The sequence below is a fragment of the Scyliorhinus torazame genome, chromosome 19, assembly GCF_047496885.1.
Source record: "Scyliorhinus torazame isolate Kashiwa2021f chromosome 19, sScyTor2.1, whole genome shotgun sequence".
Lineage (NCBI taxonomy): Eukaryota > Metazoa > Chordata > Chondrichthyes > Carcharhiniformes > Scyliorhinidae > Scyliorhinus > Scyliorhinus torazame.
In genome coordinates this window covers 145,351,136-145,373,138 of record NC_092725.1, presented here as the reverse complement: position 1 = coordinate 145,373,138, position 22,003 = coordinate 145,351,136, and the positions used below count along the sequence as shown (strand labels likewise).

At 53.2% G+C, this 22,003-nt stretch overlaps 1 protein-coding gene across 1 annotated transcript in view; it reads right to left on the bottom strand.

The window, feature by feature from the left end:
• The window catches only part of LOC140396588 (uncharacterized), a 59,799-nt gene extending 44,293 nt beyond the window's left edge, over positions 1-15,506 (bottom strand). Inside the window, exons 1-2 of the mRNA XM_072485380.1 lie at positions 15,352-15,506; positions 15,154-15,238 (exon numbers count right to left, since the gene is read on the bottom strand). Of these exons, the coding sequence (XP_072341481.1) occupies positions 15,154-15,208 (55 nt within the window). The 5' untranslated portion in view covers positions 15,209-15,238; positions 15,352-15,506. The remainder of the gene's footprint in view (positions 1-15,153; positions 15,239-15,351) is intronic.
• Between the last annotated feature and the right edge of the window lie 6,497 nt (positions 15,507-22,003).

The window sequence follows — 22,003 nt, the reverse complement described above, 5'->3', positions numbered from 1 at the left end:
CAGTGCTCAGTGGGGGATGGGGGACCCTCACTGGGTGGGGTGGAGGGGCACCGTATGGAGGGGTGGGCCATCATGGGAAGGGGAAGGGGAGGCATGGGGGTAGGGGGGCAATCGGCACGGCACCAGCATGCCAACATGCCAACCCTGAATCGTGTGTACCCGTACTGGGGGCAACCCTAGTCCCTGCCCATCTCTCCCGACCGACCACCCATAACCACCACAGACCACTGAGGTATCTGATCGTGCGGCTGAAGGCTCTCGCTCTAAGGGAATTAGCAATCGTGGTTAAGTGAGCACTTCACACATCACAAGAGGATCGCTTGGGTGGGTGGGCCATGTAGCACGTGGGAGTTATTACCAGCGTCCCAATCAGACCCTGGGGCGAAATTCTCCGGAAACGGCGCAATGTCCGCCGACTGGCGCCCCAAATGCCGCAAATCAGTCGGGCATCGCGCTGCCCCAAAGTTGCGGAATGCTCCGCATCTTTGGGGGCAGAGGCTCAATCTTGAGGGGCTAGGTCGGCGCCGGATGAATTCCCGCCCCGCCAGCTGGCGGAAAAGGCCTTTGGTGCCCCGCCAGCTGGCGCGGAAATGACATCTCCGGGCGGCGCATGCACGGGAGCGTCAGCGGCCGCTGACGGCATTCCCGCGCATGTGCAGTGGAGGGAGTCTCTTCCGCCTCTGGCATGGTGGAGACCGTGGCGGAGGCGGAAGGGAAAGAGTGCCCTCACGGCACAGGCCCGCCCGCGGATCGGTGGGCCCCGATCGTGGGCCAGGCCACCCCACGAGCGGGGGGGGGGGGGGGGGGCCGCCAACCGGCGCGGCGCGATTCCTGCCCCGCCAAATCTCAGGTGCCAGAGACTTCGGCAACAGGCGGGGGCGGGATTCACGCCAGCCCCCGGCGATTCCCCGACCCGGCGGTGGGTCGGAGAATTTCGCCCCTGATGTCTGGACACTGCGGGAGACAACACCACACACGCAGCACCAACATCTGAACACCCAGGGGATGGGACACAGCTCCGGGGAGATGTCCACGGCTGGAGGGTGGGTGAGGGGAGGAGGAGATGCCTGGAGAGATGGGCCAAGGGTTCAGAGGTCAGGCCGCATTGCGGATGGAAGTGACAGAGGCGTCATGCTGGTTGTGCTCAAGGTTTTTAATGTGTTAGAGGTGGCATACAGTTCCCCACTCTCCCGAAGGTGCCGCTCCACCTTCCCCACCACCCCCTCACCCCCCACCCCCCCACCTCCCCCCAACCTCCTACCCACTCCCCGACCCTCTCTCCTGGTGCCCTCAGTGATCCTCAACATGCTTCACCTTCCGAGCTCTAATAATAATCTTTATTATTTCACAAGTGGGCTTACATTAACATTGCAATGAAGTTACTGTGAAAAGCCCCTAGTCGCCACATTCCGGCGCCTGTTCGGGTACAGTGAGAGAGAGTTCAGATTGTCCAACCTACCTAACCTGCGCGTCTTTGGACTGTGGGAGGAAACCGGAACACCCGGAGGAAACCCACGCAGACACGGGGAGAAGGTGCAGACTCCACACAGACAATGACCCCGCGGGGAATCGACCTGGGACCCTGGCTCTGTGAAGCCACTGTGCTAACCACTGTGCTACCATGCAGCCCATATCGCTACATCCAGGTGTGTCCCCAGGATGCACATCTGAGGCGGGGGCAGCCAGCTGTTATCTCAACGTGTAGCCTTCAATGCCCCGGTGCGCATCCTCTGGGGCTCTGGGGTCAGAGAGGCTCACTAGTCGGCAGCACAGGTGCAGCTGTGCCACCCAGTCCCGCGTGCTGGCTGCGAGGCGCAGCCTCATCAGTGAGGGAGCTGGTGGCCTCCATCCCCAGTCCATAGGACAGGTCTGGGTTGGCACCCAGTGCCCCCTCCTCCCGCTCAGTGCCCATAGGGCCATAGGGTTCACTTTGGGACGGTGGGGCAGTTGGTTTGAGCCCCGGCTGCCCCTGCATCATCTGGCTCTGCCAGTCCTGGCGGTTCCCCATGATCTGCATCATGGTGTCGACACCCTCAGGGATTCTCCTCAGTGACTGGGACAAGCTCCGCAGCGTCTTGGCCATTCCCATCTGAGAGCGGGACGTGTCCCGCAGAACCTCATCAAGGTCGGCCTGGTACTGGGTCACATCCTCCAGCGAGTCAGACATTCTGCTGAGACCTTCAGCCATGGCCGTCCCCGACTGCGCAAAGTCCCCGACGTCGTGCACCAGGCTCCCACTGCGGTCGCCACCCTCGCAGTGTTGGCCTCGGTGCCACTCATTGCCGGCTCCATCCCCCGTGCCCGTAGCCTCTGGGACCCTCCAATCAGCGATTGACCTGAGGTAGTGTCGCTGACATCTCCCTCTGAATGTCCGGCCGCTCCCTAACGTCTCCATCAGCTCAAGGTAACCCTGTACCAGAGGCTCAGCATCAGGCTGAACCCAGCTGGGTCCTGGGAATCCGCAGCCCTCCTGTGTCATCTGGGCGTTCCTGCCTCCATCTGATGTACATCAGCAGCTGTGGGGTGCTCACCAGATTGTGCCCCTAAAGCCTGACCCCTAACGTTTCCCACCGAGGTGTGTGTATCTGTACTGGGGGAGGGTGGGGATGACAGCTGTGACGCATCGATCGTGGCATCCTCGGAGTTCTCCTCCGAGGTGTTCTCCTGGGAGTCAGGAGAGGGGGCCGCCCGGGATGGGCCTGCGTCGCCGGCTGGAGGACCTGCGGGAGAATGGACATGAGGTCAGTGGGAGGGATGGGTCAGTCAGTAAGGCAACAACAACTCACGTTTGACAGGTCCCCTGGGTGGGGCCCGGTGATTCCTCATCTCTGCTAACCTCCGCATTGGTGTCTGCTCTGTCCTCGGCCACACCCATCACCTCCAGAGCCCGCTCCTCGAAGGTGGCGAGAATTCTTAAGACTGGCACCCCACCGCCAGTCAGGGCCCTTTCCCAGCGATTGTGGGAGAGTTTCTGCCGCAGAGACACGGAGAGGTCATCATTAACCACACGCATGGTTCGCAATGGTGGGGGGGGGAAGGGGTGTGAAGGAAGGCTTGGGGGGGTTGAAGGAAGAGGGGGGGATGAAGGGCGGGTTGGGGGCCATATGGAGTTTTGTGTGCTGAACCTGACCCCACAGCCCACCCCCTGGCTACCTCCCGCCACTCCCCCCAGTCCTAGCAGAAGCCCCCCCGGCCAGCGGCAGGATCTCGGCTGACCGTGGCAGCGCTGGACACTGTCCGCAGCCGGCAGGTCAGCCCATCGCAGGTGGAGCATCGCGGGTGGGCGGGCTGGTGGCATTCCGACGGCGTTGCAACTGCGCACAACGCGCGTCCCAATTACGCCGATTTGGAGAGGGCAGAGCATTGCGTACTGGCGTCAAACGGACCCCTGACTAGACTCCGGCGTCGGAAGCCATTCTCCACCTGATCGCTGATCCCGATTCGGTGTCGAGCTACGGAACATCCCGCCCTTTGCCTTTCAATGTTCCTCTTTGTACAGGTGCTGACAGACCTGCTGAGGGATTGACATCAAATGCTGGACAGGTTGATCATTGGGTCTACCACGTTTTAAATGTAAATTACTGTGTAGCGTGTCTTCCCTAAATTGTGTCAATCCAAATAACATTGATGTGCTGGATCTTGCTGTGAAACGAGTCGATCAGCTGTGTGAATCGGACAGCAATTTATGACAAACACATATCTGCAATCAAGCTCAGGAATCCAGAAGTATTTGGATGGAATCTAATCCTGCTCCTGGAGACAGGAATCATGGTGGTCAGGCCCAATAAATCAGAAGGGGTCGTGCTTCAGTCTCCCAATGATGGGAAGCCTGTTGTGATTATGTCGGAGGTAGAAAGGGACCTACATGAGAAACTCGACCACTCACAGTGTGATGTCTGTTAGGCCCAATAATCGGCCAATTATCCATGGACCCACTCGAAATTAGCCTTCCTGTGCCTCCTGAAGGGCGCACAGCAAACCAGCGGCCTACTGTGAGGACTCCTTCTTCACATGCGCTCAATGCCCAATAGAGGGACCCAGCATGAGGAAGACCCCCTGCTCCCTCTCTCGTGAACTCCTCCCCACGGCCCCCATCTTGCCTTCACTCACCTGAATGCAGAAATCCAGCCAGTCGTTGCTGAGGATTCTGGAACGCCACCAGAAACAACAGCTGCTCCCTCTGCCATGGCCAACAATGACCAGCCTCTGATTGGCCAACAACGTTCGGGATGGGGGTGGGGTTTCTGCCGCCAGGGTCCTAAGGAAGGTCTGATGTTGGTTGGCCAAGTGGCTAATGGACACTTAATTTGCTCAGGCCTCCCCAAGGATGTGAAATAGGCTTCCCGCTAATTCTGTAACCAAGGTGACAACCCATTGCCAACATTGAATTCAGTCCATAATCTGAGTTTACTCGGTAATCATCGAATCATGGAATCATGGAACCATCGAATCATAGAATCATCGAACCATAGAATCATAGAATCAAAGAATCATAGAATCATTGAATCATAGAACCATAGAATCATAGAATCACAGAATCATAGAATCATCGAACCATAGAATCATGGAATCATTGAATCATAGAATCATCGAACCATAGAATCAAAGAATCATAGAATCATAGAACCACAGAACCATAGAATCATAGAATCATAGAACCAGAGAATCATAGAATCATAGAATCACAGAATCATAGAATCATCGAATCATAGAATCATCGAACCATAGAATTATAGAATCATAGAATCATCGAACCATAGAATCATTGAATCATTGAATCATCGAACCATAGAATCATCGAACCATAGAATCATCGAATCGACAGCACAGAGACAGGCCCTTTGGCCAAAATGTGCAAGAAACCAGCCTCTCGCCACTGCACGCCCCATTTAAACCTATTGATAACCAAGTTCCTGTTTGTTGTTGTAGATATGGGCCGGAATTCTCTGGCCATTGGGATTCACAGTTCAGTGAAGTAATTTCAATCTGGTTATTATTCAAATGGCATGTTAAGTCTTAATTATATTACCAAAATGAAGCAAATACATGACTGAAGCCGTCCATGTCCATATTCAGCAAGACCTGAACAATATCCAGACTTGAGCTGGCAAGTGGCAAGTAGCAGTACGCCACACAAATGGCAGGCAATGACCATCTCTTACAAAAGACAATCTAATCATTGCCACTTGGGATTCAATGGCATTAGCACCACTGAACCCCCCACTATCAACATCAAGAAAGACAAGCACAGGGTTGTGTTTGTTATATTGAGAATGATGAGGAATGCTGGATAACTAGAATGCGAGAATGATCTGGAAGAAGGAACTGAAGGCACTGTTGCTAAGTTTGCAGATGATACAAAGATCTGTAGAGGGACAGGTAATATTGAACATAGAACATGGAACATAGAACATACAGTGCAGAAGGAGGACCTTTTGATCACTAAGGGCAATTTATCATGGCCAATCCACCTAACCTGCACGTCTTTGCATTGTGGGAGGAAACCGGAGCACCCGGAGGAAACCCATGCAGACACGGGGAGAACGTGCAGACTCTGGACAGACAGTGACCTAGCAGGGAATCGAACCTGGAACCCTGGCGCTGTGAAGCCACAGTGCTATCCACTTGTGCTACCGTGCTGCCCGAAGCAAGGGGGCCGCAGAAGGATTTGGACAAGCTAGGAGAGTGAGCAATGAAGTGGCAAATGAAATACAACGTGGAAAAGTGTGAGGTTATGCACTTTGGAAGGAGGAATTTAGCCATAGACTATTTTCTAAATCGGGAAATGCTTCGGAAAGCAGAAGTACAAAGGGACTTGGGAGTCCTTGTTCACGATTCTCTTCAGGTTAATGTGCAGGTTCAGTTGGCAGTTAGGAAGGTAAATGCAATGTTAGCATTCACGTCAAGAGGGCTAGAATACAAGACCAGGGATGTACTTCTGAGGCTGTAAAAGGCTCTGGTCAGACCCCATTTGGAGTATTGTGAGCAGTTTTGGGCCCGTATCTAAGGAAGGATGTGCTGGCCTTGGAAAGGGTCCAGAGGAGGTTCACAAGAATGATCCCTGGAATGAAGAACTTGTCGTATGAGGAACAGTTGAGGACTTGGGTCTGTACTCGTTGGAGTTTAGAAGGATGAGGGGGGATCTTATTGAAACTTACAGGATACTGCGAGGCCTGGATAGAGTGGATGTGGAGAGGATGTTTCCACTTGTAGGAAAAACTAGAACCAGAGGACACCATCTCAGACTAAAGGGACGATCCTTTAAAACAGAGATGAGGAGGAATTTCTTCAGCCAGAGGGTGGTGAATCTGTGGAACACTTTGCTGCAGAAGGCTGTGGAGGCTAAATCACTAAGGGTCTTTAAGACAGCGATAGATAGGTTCCTGATTAATATGGGGATCAGGGGTTATGGGGAAAAGGCAGGACAATGGCGATGAGAAAATATCAGCCATGATTGAATGGCGGAGCAGACTCGATGGGCCGAGTGGCCTAATTCTGCTCCTATGTCTAATGGTCTTATATCCTGCTGGATGGCAACGAGGAAATATGGGGCTGGGGTTTCTGGCAGGCATTGTTATCCTGCTGTCAGGTCTAGATGGAGTTCTTGGGCCTGACCATGTCTCAGTATGCCTGCTGTCAGAACCTTCTTGAAGGCAGTCTCTTATTTGGCCATATCTGTATGGTGAGGCTGTGGAATGCCCTACCTGCAACAGTAGTGAACTCCCAACATTGAGGGCATTTAAAAGTTTATTGGATAAGCATATGGATGATAATGGCATAGTGTAGGTTAGATGGTTTTTGTTTCGGTGCAACATCGTGGGCCGAAGGGCCTGTATTGCGCTGTATTGTTCTTTGTTCTATGTACTCGCTGTCGCATGAAGGACGATGGTGGGATCGAAAGGCTGGAGTTCAACCAGAGGCCCTGCAGTGATGTTCGCCCAGCCAGTCCGCGGGAGGAGGTTGGCGCTGCCAAGTCAAGTAGACGATTGTTTATGTGCCTATCCTCAGTCCTCAACATTGAAATTTGCAAATAAAATGGCCCAAAGCCAGCCAGGGATTTGGAAAACCCTGGGGGGGGGATTCACCGAGCCCGCGCCGGGTCAGAGAATCGGGGGGGGGGGGGGGGGGGGATTCACCGAGCCCGCGCCGGGTCAGAGAATCGGTGGGGGGGGGGGGCGCAAGAATCCCGCCACGCTGCTCCGACGTCGGGCCGCCGATTCTCCGGTGACCGGACAATCGGCGGCATTCCCACCCGCGCGGTCGCCGCGGCGCTGGTTGGGGGCCATTGAAAGCGCCCCCCCCCCGCGGCGATTCTCCATGCTCGACGGGCCGAGTCCCGCCGGCGTGGTTTACATGTGGTCCTATCCGGCGGGACCGTCCGGCTGCGGGGGCCGTCCTGGGGGGGGGGGAGCCAACTCCGGGGGGGGCCTCCACTGTGGCCAGGCCCCCGATCGGCGGGCGGGCTCATTCCGGGGGGGGCCTGTGTTCCTCCGTGCCGGGATCCTGTCGGCCTCGGCCATGTTGAGCGGGGGCCGGCGCGGAGACGGCAACCACGCGCATGCGCCGGCGCGGAGACGGCAACCACGCGCATGCGCCGGCGCGGAGACGGCAACCACGCGCATGCGCCGGCGCGGAGACGGCAACCACGCGCATGCGCCGGCACGGAGACAGCCGGCGCGGAGACGGCAACCACGCGCATGCGCCGGCGCGGAGACAGCCGGCGCGGAGACAGCCGGCGCATGCGCACAGCCCTCTGGCGTCGTTCTAGCCCTCGAAGAACAAGAGAATTACTGGGCCTGGATGCCCGTTGACGCCGGCGTCGCTCGCGCCGGTTTTGACGTCGACGTCAACACTTGGCCGCGATATCGGAGAATCCCGGTTCCTATGCCTGAGCAGCAGCTGTGACCTTTCACGCCTTTTACCCCGATCAGTGGCAATGGCGTCTCCAATCGTGTCTCCATTAGGCTGGGAATTTTTGTTTTTCGAGAGGATTCCAGATTGGAAACTGCATCCAAGTCAGTTTCACATCAACAGGAATATTGAATGGTCAGGACTGGAAAAGACTATTGTGTTCCAACTAGCTAGTCCCAAGGAAATACAAGGAAATGGTGCAAAAAAAAAAGATACACATGACAAATGCCTGGTTGGTAATAATACAAACCAGAATGAGACTCAATATAAAAACTTCAGAAGGGAAGTGAAAGTGAAAGTGAGAACGATGGAGAGAATATGAGAAAATACTGGCAGCTGACAGAAAAAGAGAGTATTTTAAAAGAGAAAAATCTTCTACAAGCAAATAACTAGTAAAAGGGCAATAAGTGGAGGGGAGGGAAATGGTAAACGACTACCTCGCATCTGCTTTAGCAGCGATGTCGCCAAAGTCACGGCAAAAGAGAAAGTTACTGACATACTTGATGGGCTATTAATTGATGATGAAGAAATATTAGAACCATAGAATTTACAGGGCAGAAGGCGGCCATTCGCCCCATCAAGTCTGCACCAGCCCTTAGAAAGAGCACCCTACTCAAGCCCATGCCTCCACCCTATCCCCGTAACCCCACTTAAGCTTTTTGGACACTAAGGGCAATTTATCACGGCCAATCCACCTAACCTGCACATCTTTGGACTGTGGGAGGAAATCGGAGCACCCGGAGGAAACCCACGCAGACACGGGGAGAACATGCAGACTCCACACAGACAGTGACCCAAACCGGGAATCAAACCTGGGACCGTGGCGCTATGAAGCAACAGTGCTAACCACTGTGCTACCGTGCTGTCTGAGCTTAAGTTGGTCCTCTCATACTTGGGATAGCTCACTTCACTGCAATCCCTTAAATTCCACAGCCGGTCCTCAGAGTACAAGTGAGAGAGGTGTCGGGTAACCTTGCCCTCTCTCTTCTCCATTTCAGTGCTAGCTGCAGCCTGAAGAACACATGTGCCAGTGAGGTTTTCCGACCCATTCCATCATTCCGTTAATTAGGAATCCTTACTCTGACAGAATGGATCTGTCAGTTTACCTGTCTCCTGAATTGCTCAGGGAGCAGGTTGTCAACTGGTTTGCTCCAGTAAAAAGACTGTGCCCACTGGGCAGAGAGGCGGGGAGCAACCCCCAAAACTGCCCCCCAATTGGAACAGGATTCTGCTCTCTGACCTTGAATGGCCCCATCCCAGTTCCACACATTTCAGTGGGTTCAACCCAGTGTAATTGCAGGAATTTTACTGCCAGGGTTTTTCAGACTCATTTGGAATAACACTTATCTGAAAAAGACTTTTGAAATGCGGCTATTAGCTTTTCTTTAAAAAAAATTGAGGAACAATAAATGGACATTGTAAAAAGTGGAATGTGTGAGTTGGGTAGACAGGTGGCGCTGAAGCAGGCCGGACAACACACTTGTTCAGGTTGCAAGGTCTGGCTTCAACCTATCAGGTCATAGATCTGGGAAAAACCCATGCTAACTAAATTGGAGCCACCTTCCAATAAAAACATTAATATCACAAAACGCACATCATGGGGCGGGATTTCCTGAAAATGGGGCTATGTCCCCACGCCAGCGGAAAAATCAGCGCCAATGACTCCAGCGTCAACGGCCCCCCCAATGTTAGAAATTAGGTTCTTAGGAACCCAGGGCGAGGTGCGAATCCCAGTGTGTGGGGGAAGGGGTGTGGGGGGAGGGGTCTGGGGGAAGGGGTGTGGGGGGATTGGTGTGGGGGAGGGGTGTGGGGGATTGGTGTGGGGGAGGGGTGTTGGGGAGGGGTGAGGGGAGAGGGGTGTGGGGGGAGGGGTCTGGGGGAGGTGTGTGGGGGAGGAGTGTGGAGGGAGGGGTATGGGGTGTGGAGTGTAGGGGAGGGGTGTGGGGGGTGGGGGAGGGGCGTGGGGGAGAGGTCTGAGGGAGGGGTGTGGGGAGGAGTGTGGGGGGATTGGTGTAGGGGAGGGGTGTTGGGAGGGGTGTGGGGTGAGGGGTGTGGGGGGACACGTCTGAGGGAGGGGAGTAGGGGGAGGGGTGTGGGGGGAGGGATGTGGGGGAGGGGTGTGGGGGGATTGGTGTGGGGAGGGGTGTTGGGGAGGGGTGTGGGGGAAGGGGTGTGGGGGGAGCGGTCTGGGGGAATTTGTGTGTGGGAGGGGTGTGGGAGGAGGGGTGTGGGGAAGGCTGTGGGGGAGTGCTGAGGGGTGTGGTAGTGCAGCCCCTTTAAGGGTGCGGGCCTGGCGAGCCCACGTGACCAGCTCTGAGCCAATTACACAGGAGCACGCAAAACCTGGCCAATAGCGAGTTAGTGTGGTAATGTGGAAGCAGTGGACCGTGCAGTGTGGCCCCTGGGGCTGGAGAGACAAGACCCAACCTGTTGTGTTCTGTACATTTACCAGCCTTTTGTTAAAAGACGTGCTGTTAGGTAATTTGGAAATTCTGAATTCTCCCTCTGTGTACCCGAACAGACGCCGGAATGTGGCGGCTAGGAGCTTTTCACAGTAACTTCATTGCAGTGTTAATGTAAGCCTACTGGTGACGATAAAGATTATTATTATAAGCCCCTTTGTTACTACTGGAATCCTCCAGAGTGTCACCCGAGAGACCCTGCAGCTTCAGAGAAGATTCAGACCGGTTTCAGTGCGGTAACCACGAGTCTGCCTCATTAACAGGGTGCCCCCTCAGCCTTCAGTCAAAAAGAACAAAACCCCACGCAGGAAGGAAGGAGGGAGACGAGAAGTGGAGGGGGCAGTAGAGGAGAGATGGGGCGAAGAGAATTGAGTGTCAGAACATCAGGAGGTGACGAGGTCCAGGGAGAGAAGAGGACACAGGAGGGGGAGGGCTGAAGGTACGGAGAGAGGTGGAGGAGGAAGGAGAGAGAAAAGGAGAGGTAGTGATGGCGGAGACAGGTGACAAGCATTAGATTTTCCTGGCAAATCTTTTTATGATGGTGAAGTTAAGCGATAAATATTAGTTCAGACACTGCTAGAGCCATCTGCTCTTATTCAAATATTTTCAAGGGATCTTTTGCATTTATCTGAGCAGAATGAACCCTCCTTTTATCATCACACAGCAGCTCCAGCAGTGTAGCACTCCCTCTACTGCACCAGAGTCAGCTCCAATTAGAGGCTAAATTAAGGAAATTCTGAGCTTCTGCAACTAATTGGAGATTTCTAGCATGATCGAACCATCCACTAATCACGTACTTTAAAGAAGTGAACAACTCTGAACTAGCAGTGGCTACATTTCATTAATGGATAAGGAATAATGGGCGGGATTCTCCCACCGGGCGTCTAAGTGCCAACGCCAGCATAAAAACAGGAGTGTTTTACTCCGGTGTCGGCGCCCATTCCGAGACCGGATTCTCCGGGACACAGTGGGGGAGCACGGCACTGGCGGCCCACGCTGCTCCAGCTGCCGTTCCCGGCCTGAACCCGGCACCGCGGGGTCCGCGCATGCGCAGTGGCCTTCTCCCCCGCGCCGACCCCGACGCCAAATGGCACAGGGCTACAGGAGCCGGCGCGGAGGAAAGGAGGTCCCCCGGCAGAGAGGCCGTCCTGCCGATTGGTGGGCCCCGATCGCGGGCCAGGCCACTACGGCGACCCCCACCGGGGTCGGACCCACCCTCCCCCCCACCCCCACCCCACAGGCCGCTCCCGGATCCTTCGACGCCGAAGTCCCGCTGGCTCAGAGGATGAGAACAGCACATGTGGGACTCGGATTTTTGGTGACGGCCGCTCGGCCCTTCTGGGCCGGAGAATCAGTGCGCGGCCCATGTCGACCCGGGCCGGAGAGTCGACGCATACCCCAACCAGCACCGCGGCGATCACACCGGCACCGATTCTCCGCACTGCAGAGAATTGCATCCCGGCATCGGGGCTGCGTGGTGCGATTTGCGAGGCGCCACACCGAGTCTCCGGCCCCCCGCCGGGTCGGAGAATCGCCGGGGGTTGGCGTGAATCCCACCCCCGCCGGTTGCCGAATTCTCCGGCACCGGAGATTTGGCGGGAGCGGGAATCGATCCGCGCCGATTGGCGGGCCCCCCCCCGCCGATTCTCCGGCCCGGATGGGCCGAGGTCCCGCTGCTAAAATGCCTGTCCCGCCGGCGTGGATTAAACCACCTCTCTTACCGGCGGGACAAGGCGGCCCCGGGGGGTGCCCCCACGGTGGCCTGGCCCGCGATCGGGGCCCACCGATCCGCGGGCAGGCCTGTGCCGTGGGGGCACTCTTTCCCTTCCGCCTTCGCCACGGTCTCCACCATGGCGGAGGCGGAAGAGACTCCCTCCACTGCGCATGCGCGGGAAACTGTCAGCGGCCGCTAACGCTCCCGCGCATGCGCCGCCCGGAGATGTCATTTCCGCGTCAGCTGACGGGGCACCAAAGGCCTTTCCCGCCAGTTGGCGGGGCGGAAATCAGTCCGGCGCGGGCCTAGCCCCTCAAGGTTAGGGCTCGGCCGCTCAAGATGCGGAGGATTCCGCACCTTTGGGGCGGCGCGATGCCCGTCTGATTTGCGGTGTTTTGGGCGCCGGTCGGCGGACATCGCGCCGATACCGGAGAATTCCGCCCGACATTTTCCATATACCTTTATGAGCGACAGACCAAAAATTTCCAGAAATGACCAGACAACTAGCCAATCAGATATTCAGAAAACTAGCCAATCAGATATTCAGAAAACTAGCCAATTAGAACTCACCTATAATATTGATCTGTTAATATTTCTTAAGCAAAATATTTAATTGATACAAATGACAAGAAGGATGTAATAATCTGGTTGGGAAGGATATAATCTGGTTGGGAAGGATATAATCACTGTGTTTAATGGGCCCATAGGGAATGAGAAAATCCAAAAGGCACTTGATGTAATAAATAAACTTGACTTGAAATTAAATAAATTACTGTGAAAGGCTGTCTGCAACCCCCCCGCCAAAGGGGCATTAGAGATAGAGCTGCCAACCGCTACCACACACTGGGTGCTGCCAGGTACTCCCTCTAAACCCCCCCCCCCCAATAAATTCTCCAGTTTATGGGGCTGGTTTAGCACAGGGCTAAATCGCTGGCTTTGAAAGCAGACCAAGGCAGGCCAGCAGCACGGTTCAATTCCCGTACCAGCCTCCCTGAACAGGCGCCGGAATGTGGCGACTAGGAGCTTTTCACAGTAACTTCATTTGAAGCCTACTTGTGACAATAAGCGATTTTCATTTCATTTCATTTCAGTTTCTTTTGGCGTCTTTACCCCTTCAGATTGATTCCCTGACTTTAACGGACATTTGCATCTTCAATAAAACCAGAATGAAATGTCCTGTTTGGCCTATAAGGTGGCAAAAAGGGGAAGATTTATCAGGAACCCTGCTTAGTCCTTCAAGCATGGTCAGTTTAGTGGGGTGGGGGGAGGGGGGAATTTTCCCACCCCCTCCTCCTCGGAGTAGAGTTTTGAGGACTGGAGCAAGTGGACCCTGTGCGATTCCAGTGTGACTGGGTTTCTGTGCAATATGCAAAACAACCTCACTGGTCTGAGCACCTTTCCTGGCCAAAGGATGTGTTCTTTAACTACATCTCTCCACCGGTGATGTTTTGCTGCCAACATAAACTCATTGCAATGCATTCAGATTCCTGAAAGTACAGACGTAACTGGTGTTTTATGCTTCTGCAATTGATAACCCGCAATATTCCAGTTAGTGTAGTGAATGAGGGAAGCTGCTGAGTGCAGAAGCGGAAAAGCTCAGGTTTAAACAAGCAAGTTATATTAACCAGGTGCTACAGCGCGCCAGAATCACAGCCGACTCCTCTCGGATATCCAATTATTCTGCCAAACAAACTACAGACCGAACAAAATATTATTCATATATCTCCTGCCCTGCAAAGTTCATTTGTAAAAGTGCACCTTTTTGTATTCCGCGTTATGCAAAAGAGGAGCTTATACTTTGTACAGAATTATTTTAGAAAATTGCTGTGATGTACAATTTGTTCATTAACTGTTGTGACTTTGGGCAGGATTCTGTCTGCAGCTTCTGAATGCCACTCGCTGGCTTGCATGGAGGTCAGAAACCTCCACCGTGCAGTAACTGGCCAATTAGTGACCAGACCGCACATGCACAGTCCAATGAGGAATGGTGGATGGATTGCCAATGCTAGAGGGCCAATTGGAAGCCCAACAGTTTGGAAGCAGCAGCAGGATTCCAGGGTCAGTAAGTGGGAGTGAGGGTGCCGCAAAGTGGGAGACTCAGGGTCAGTAAGTGGGAGAGAGGGTGCCGCAACGTGGGAGACTCAGGGTCAGTAAGTGGGAGAGAGGGTGCCGCAAAGTGGGAGACCCAGTTGTGCTGAGTCTCCACCATTTGGTTTAGTCTCTGGCTTGATTTGGAAGGTTGGGTTTCCTTGTACTTCTGCTTGCTGAGCGCCGCTGGTTTGTTGCACGGAATGGTCCCATTAATATTAACACATGGCTCCTCAAGTGTGAATCGGAAAGGAAATGATTTCTTGTGCCCATTTGTTTGTTTCCTCCATGGCACATTCCTGATGACTGTGCAGGTACAGTCCCATGCAAATTGGAAGCAACATTGTTCAGGATTTCTGCCCACCACTTAGCTGCAGTCTAAGGGTGGAGGCTCCCTCTACCAAGGGTTCCTGGGCTGGTGGCTTGGTTGAAACCCAATGCACTGCAGAGGCTATGCCAAGTGAGTTCAAATGTATTGGCTTCTGCAGTGATAAGTGTGGGCCGCACTGGAAGAAGCCAGAGGAGAAAGTGACCAATTTTCATTTACATAAAAGCAGATCGCAACAGCTCCACCCCCAACAGTCCCTCCAACCCTAAGCACTGAATAGGAAATGGGTATGGGGAAAACAGAAAACCACATCTCAAATGGGGGGGATCTTGTGACACCTGTTCCATGCAGGTTAGGTACTTTCCCAGTGACCCTAAATGTCCCAAGAAACTGCGGTGCCCTGAAGTTCAAAATTATATTTTTATCCATCCCACCCATCCCCTTCCACACTGCACAGGTTTCACAGAATTTGCCATTTGTCAATTTCCTCCATCTAATTTCAGGACAAGACAAGAGAGCTTGTGTAATGGTTCAAAGAATTAAATGGTTCTCATTATCACAACCACTACTTGTTGCTATTAACACGCATTATACTTCATCAAAAATTAACACAGAGGAAAATATCATGCCGGATGTCTGATTGAAATTACCTGTAACATCAATGAAAAGTCTTGCGCTGATCAGGAAAATGATCCCCAATATCATGTTTGTATGATGGAGCTCTTTACTTGCAGCCTAAAAGAAAAATGCTTAACGTTAATACATTTTAAATGTAATTCATGTAAAGAGAGAGAATTTCCAATTGTATTGCTCTATCTTTCTCCCAGTTGCACAGTGTGACGGTTTACATTGGGAATTATATATACACCAGCTTCTGCACCACATTTGCAGCCAAGGAAATCAGATACAATTGGTAGATTAACACTGATGTCAAAATAACTGCAAGCCAGGTTTGGCTTCTTATTGGAACGATCAGAAAGAGGAGGTGGGGTTGGTGAAGATTCCACAGGATGACACTATCAGTGGTGTATGATTCCAACACTCACAATGTTTTCCAAACCTTTGAATCAGATCATTAATGACTGCCTTTTTCAAATTCGGATCAGGTCGAAAGCTTTGACCCTGGTAACATAAAGGAGGGAACAAGATTTCAGACAAAAGGGCAGCATCGTCAAACAAATGCTTTTAAATTCACGCTGACTCTGATGTCTATCCCCATTTTAGGCATCAGTAACTTGTTAACTATTTAATAGCCTGAGACACTGTGAGCAGAATTCCAGAACAAACTGTTTCTATTGAACACAGAAACCATTGATCAGCACATCATGAAACAAAAGTAAGTAATAATTAACCACGATGTGAACACGTTTTTGATTTCAAGGTTATTGCCCATGTTCATCTTGGTTTCCGTTGAGCGTGTTTAAGCTTCCACTGAAATGTTCCAGGATATCAGGTGCACAGCAATTGCCAACACAAAATACTTTCCTTACAAAGCTGACGGTTCAAATCAAATGCATTGCAGCCAACCATCTCACACCCTGAAAAATGATAGGAAGATACCTTGAGATTAATGAAGCAATATGCAGAAGCTGAGGCATGTGCTGGGTTTGGTGGGGGAAAGTGGAGAGTGGATTCAGAAACCAGCGACTAATGAAATATAACAGGGGGCCAGAAATCAGTTAATGTGGATCAGTGTCTTTGGATAGAAAAGGATTACATGAAAATTTGAAAGGATGTAATCGCAGAGTATTTAGAATTACATAACATAGGACCCGATCTACCCATAAGACATAGGAGCAGAATTAGGCCACTCGGCCCATCGAGTCTGCTCCGCCATTCAATCATGGCTGATATTTTCTCATCCCCATTCTCCTGCCTTCTCCCCATAACCCCTGATTCCCTTATTAATCAAAAACCTATCTATCTCTGTCTTAAAGACACTCAGTGATTTAGCCTCCACACCCTTCTGCGGCAAAGAGTTCCACAGATTAACCACCCTCTGGCTGAAGAAATTCCTCCTCATCTCTGTTTTAAAGGATCGTCCCTTTAGTCTGAGATGGTGTCCTCTGGTTCTAGTTTTTGCTACAAGTGGAAACATCCTCTCCACGTTCACTCTATCCAGGCTTCGCAGTATCCTGTAAGTTTCAATAAGATCCCCCCTCATCCTTCTAAACTCCAACGAGTACAGACCCAGAGTCCTCAACCGTTCCTTATTACGACAAGTTCTTCATTCCAGGGATCATTCTTGTGAACCTCCTCTGGACCCTTTCCAAGGCCAGCACATCCTTCCTTAGATACGGGCCCAAAACTGTTCACAATACTTCAAATGGGGTCTGACCAGAGCCTTATACAGCCTCAGAAGTACATCCCTGGTCTTGTATTCTAGTCCTCTCGACATGAATGCTAACATTGCATTTACCTCCCTAACTGCCGACTGAACCTGCACGTTAACCTTAAGAGAATCGTGAACAAGGACTCCCAAGTCCCTTTGTGCTTCTGATTTCCGAATCATTTCCCCATTTAGAAAATAGTCTATGCCTAAATTCCTCCTTCCAAAGTGCATAACCTCACACTTTTCCACATTTATTCCATCTGCCACTTCATTGCCCACTCTCCTAGCTTGTCCAAGTCCTTCTGCAGCCCCCTTGCTTCCTCAATACTACCTGTCCCACTACAGGGGCGAAATTCTCCCCAACGGCGCGATGTCCGCCGACTGGCGCCAAAGACGGCGCCAATCAGACGGGCATCGCGCCGGCCCAAAGGTGCGGAATGCTCCGCATCTTTGGCGGCCTAGCCCCAACATTGAGGGGCTAGGCCGACGCCAGAGGGGTTTCCGCCCCGCCAGCTGGCGGAAATGGCGTTTGTTTCCCCGCCAGCTGGCGCGGAAATGCGGCGCATGCGCGGGAGCGTCAGCGGCCGCTGACAGTTTCCCGGCGCATGCGCGGGAGCGTCAGCGGCTGCTGTCAGTTTCCCGCGCATGCGCAGTGGGGAGAGTCTCTTCCGCCTCCGCCATGGTGGAGGCCGTAGCGGAGGCGGAAGGGAAAGAGTGTCCCCACGGCACAGGCCCGTCCGCGGATCGGTGGGCCCCGATCGCGGGCCAGGCCACCGTGGGGGCACCCCCCCGGGGTCAGATTGCCCCGCGCCCCCCCCCAGGACCCCGGAGCCCGCCCACGCCGCCTGGTCCCGCCGGTAAATACCAGCTTTGATTTACGCCGGCGGGACAGGCAATTTCTGGGCGGGACTTCGGCCTATCCGGGCCGGAGAATTGAGCGGGGGGTCCCGCCAACTGGCGCGGCCCGATTCCCGCCCCCGCCCAATCTCCGGTACCGGAGACTTCGGCGGGGGCGGGGGCGGGATTCACGGCGGCCAACGGCCATTCTCCGACCTGGCGGGGGGGTCGGAGAATGACGCCCCTGATCTTTGAATCATCGGCAAACTTAGCAACAGTTCCTTCAGTACCTTCTTCAAGATCATTAATGTGTATGTTCAGTCATCTCCTCCTAAATAGGGCAACTTCGCCACCACAGAGGTCAAGCTAACTGGTCTATAGTTTCCTACTTTTTGTCTCTCTCCCTTTTTTAATAGGGGAGCTACATTAGTGTGTTACCAATCCACCGGGACCTTTCCAGAATCCAGGGAATTCTGAAATAACCAGTGCATCCACTTTCTCTGCCTCCACTCCTTGAATACCCTAGGGTGCAGGCCATCAGATCCAGGAGACTTATCGCCTTTAGGTGGCCCAGTAGTTTGCACTGCTGCCTCACAGCTCCAATTCCAGACTTGGGTGACTGCCTGTGTGGAGTTTGCAATTTCTCCCCGTGTGTGCGTGAGTTTCCTCCGGGTGCTCCGGCTTCCTCCACAGTCCAAAGATGTCCAGCTTAAGTGGATTAGCCATGATAAATTGCCCCTTAGTGTCCATAAGTTAAGTGGGGTTACTGGGTTACGGGGATAGGGTGGAGACGTGGGCTTAGGTAGGGTGCTCTTTCAAGTGCCGGTGTAGACACGATGGGCTGAATGGCCTCCCTCTGCACTGTAAATTCTATGATTCTAGCCCATTAGTTTGTTTAATTCCTTCTCCCTACTGATGGTTATTGCATTAAGTCCTCTGCATTAACTGCCTCCACCTGCGCTGTGGATGTTGGGGGGTGTAGCAAGACGTAGCAGCCTGGGTGAAGAAGTTTAAGAAGGTTTAGTTGCACAGTGTGGGCACAGGTGATAAACATTTGTACATCATGTTCTTCTCTGTAAATAAACTCGCTCTAAATTCACCCTTTCTATCGCTGTGATGAGCTGTGTTCCTGCTCGATGCCCTGGAGATCTTAGTGCCAGCTGCGTGCAGTCGATGGTATCCCTGCACCTGTGAAAAACAGAGATCTGTGCAAATGCCAATTCTCAGTCATCCTTGCTGTCGCCAAGCCCTCTTGTCTGTGACAGCCTTGGCAAGTGTCCTCTGGAGGGCTAGGATCTGGGGGACTCGGCCTGCATTTGGGGTCCATTGCACCCGCTGATGCTCCTCCCTATTTGGTGGCTGAGGGACCTGGCTGCCACCTTGATGGGAAGAAGCAGCTGGAGCAAGATGCACCCCCCCCCCCTCCGGCAGTGACACGGATGGATGCCAGCAAGTACCTCAGCCATGGAGTACAGCCTGAAAAACCAATGTCCAGTGTTGCCCTCAGTGCGTTGGTCTGTCGGTGCTACTACGCCAGTCTGAAGGTGGGCAGACTCTTCCATTGTGCCTTGAAATCTGAAGAATGTAACACTCGTCCCTTACTGATTATCCCGAGCTTGTCTTTGCAGCTTCAGCAACTCAGGCATGATCGAGCCCAAAGGTTCCTCATCTGACTCGGACTCAGCAGATTCCTGACTTCCAGCAATCCTCCGAGTGCTGGTTACCCTGGGATGACCCTGGGATGACCCTGCCTCTGGAGGGTGTGGCTGAGCACTGTGACACATCTTCTATTTCAGGGTTTGTCAATCCCATGTGGCTGTCAGGGCTGGAGTTGAACACCCAGATCTCTCTGTACATCAATTTTCCCCAGGGATTTTTCATTTACCGTATAGTTCGCTCTTGAATTGGATCTTCCAAAATGCATCACCTCGCATTTGCCCGGATTGAACTCCATCTGCCATTTTTCCGCCCAACTCTCCAATCTATCTATATTCTGCTGTATTCTCTGACAATCCTCCTCGCTATCTGCTACTCCACCAGTCTTAGTGTCATCTGCAAACTTGTTAATCAGACCACCTATACCTTCGTCTAGATCATTTATGTATATCACAAACAACAGTGGTCCCAGCACGGATCCCTGTGGAACACCACTGGTCACAGTTCTCCATTTTGAGAAACTCCCTTCCACTACTACTCTCTGTCTCCTGTTGCCCAGCCAGTTCTTTATCCATCTAGCTAGTACCCCCTGGACCCCATGAGACTTCACTTTCTCCATCAGCCTACCATGGGGAACCTTATCAAACGCCTTACTGAAGTCCATGTATATGACATCTACAGCCCTTCCTTCATCAATCAACTTTGTCACTTCCTCAAAGAATTCTATTAAGTTGGTAAGACATGACGTTCCCTGCACAAAACCATGTTGCCTATCACTGATAAGCCCATTTTCTTCCAAATGGGAATAGATCCTATCCCTCAGTATCTTCTCCAGCAGCTTCCCTACCACTGACTAAAAGTAAATTTAGAGTACCCAATTCATTTTTTCCAATTAAGGGGCAATTTAGCTTGGCCAGTCCACCTACCCTGCACATCTTTGGGTTGTGGGGACGAAACCCACGCAAACACGGGGAGAATGTGCAAACTGCATAGGGACAGTGACCCAGAGCTGGGATCGAACCTGGAATCTGCTTGGGTAGGATGCTCTTTCCAAGGGCTAGTGCAAATTCGATGGGCCGAATGGCCTCCTTCTGCACTGTAAATTCTATGAACATTTACCACACAAGTGAAAAGCATCTCACATCAGACCATTTCCCTTGATATTCAATGGCCTTACCATCGCTGAACACCACCCACCCTTCCACCAACAACCCACTATCTGGGGGTTGCCATTGGTTAGAAATTGGCCATTGGACCATCTATATAGATATTGGGCGGGATTCTCCGACCCCCCGCTACGGGCCGGAGAATCGCCGGGGGGCGGTGTTAATCCCGCCCCCGCCGGCTGCTGAATTCTCCAGCGCCGGGGTTAGTTGGGAGCGGGAATCGTGCCGCGCTGGTCGGCGGCTGCTGGCAGCGGCCCCCCCGGCGATTCTCCGGCCCACGATGGGCCGAGCGACCGCCCGTTTTAGGCCGGTCCCGCCGGCGTAAATTAGACCAGGTACTTACCGATGGGACTTGGCTCTGCGGGCGGCCTCCGGGGTCCTCAAGGGGCCACGGGGGGATCTGGCCCCGGGGGGGTGTTCCCACGGTGGCTTGGCCCGCGATCGGGGTCCACCGATCCGCGGGCGGGCCTGTGCCGTGGGGGCACTCTTTCCCTTCGCACCGGCTGCTGTGGACCTCCTCCAGTGCCGGTGCGGAGACGAACCCCCCTGCACATGCGCTGGGATGACGCCAGCGCACACTGGCGCTCCCGCATATGCGGCAACTCGCGCCGGCCGGCAGAGGCCCTTCTGCGCCGGCTGGCGCGGTGCCAACCCCGCCGGCGCCGGCCTAGCTCCTGAAGGTGGAGAGGATTCCATACCTTCCGGGCGGCCCGACGCCGGAGTGGTTCACGCCACTCCTCGGCACCGGGACCGCCCGCCCCGCCAGGTAGGGCAGAATCCCGCCCAGTGTGTCCCGTTGCGAATAATTCACCTCCTGACTCTCCAAAGTCTGACCACCTTCTACAGGGCACAAGTCAGGAGTACAATGGAATACTCACCACTTGCCTGGATGAGTGCAGGTACAACGAGGTTCAAGAAGATTGGGCAAAGCAGTTTGCTGGATTGGCACCCCATTCCCGTGCTTAAACATTCACTCCCTCCACTACCGCACAGTCGCAGCTGTGTGTACCATCTACAGGGTGCACTAATGCACCTTCAAAACCCACAACCCCTGCCAACTAGATGGACAATGGCAACAGCTACATGGGAATCCCCCACCTAGAGGTTCCCCTCCAAGTCACCGACTATCCTGACTTGCATCTATATCGCCGTTCCTTCACTGTCGCTGTGTCAAAATCCTGGATCTCTCTCCTGAACAATACTCTGGGTTACAGGCACCGCGTGGATTGCGGCAGCTTAAAATGGTGGTTCACCACGAGTGCCTCAAGGGTGATTAAGGATTGGCAATAAATGCTGGTCGATCCAGGGACACCAACATGCTGCGAATGAATATTTTTTAAAAATCTGCTGCAGAGTGTTTTCACTTGTCACCCTCCAAATTGTTTTATCTTCAAAGGGCCAATGTTCCAGAGGCCACAGAGGGAAGAAAATATTCCATCACTTTCTGGGGTGAATTGGAATTTGCTATGGAACCAGAGGGGTTTTGTCCCATATGCGGCACATCCAATT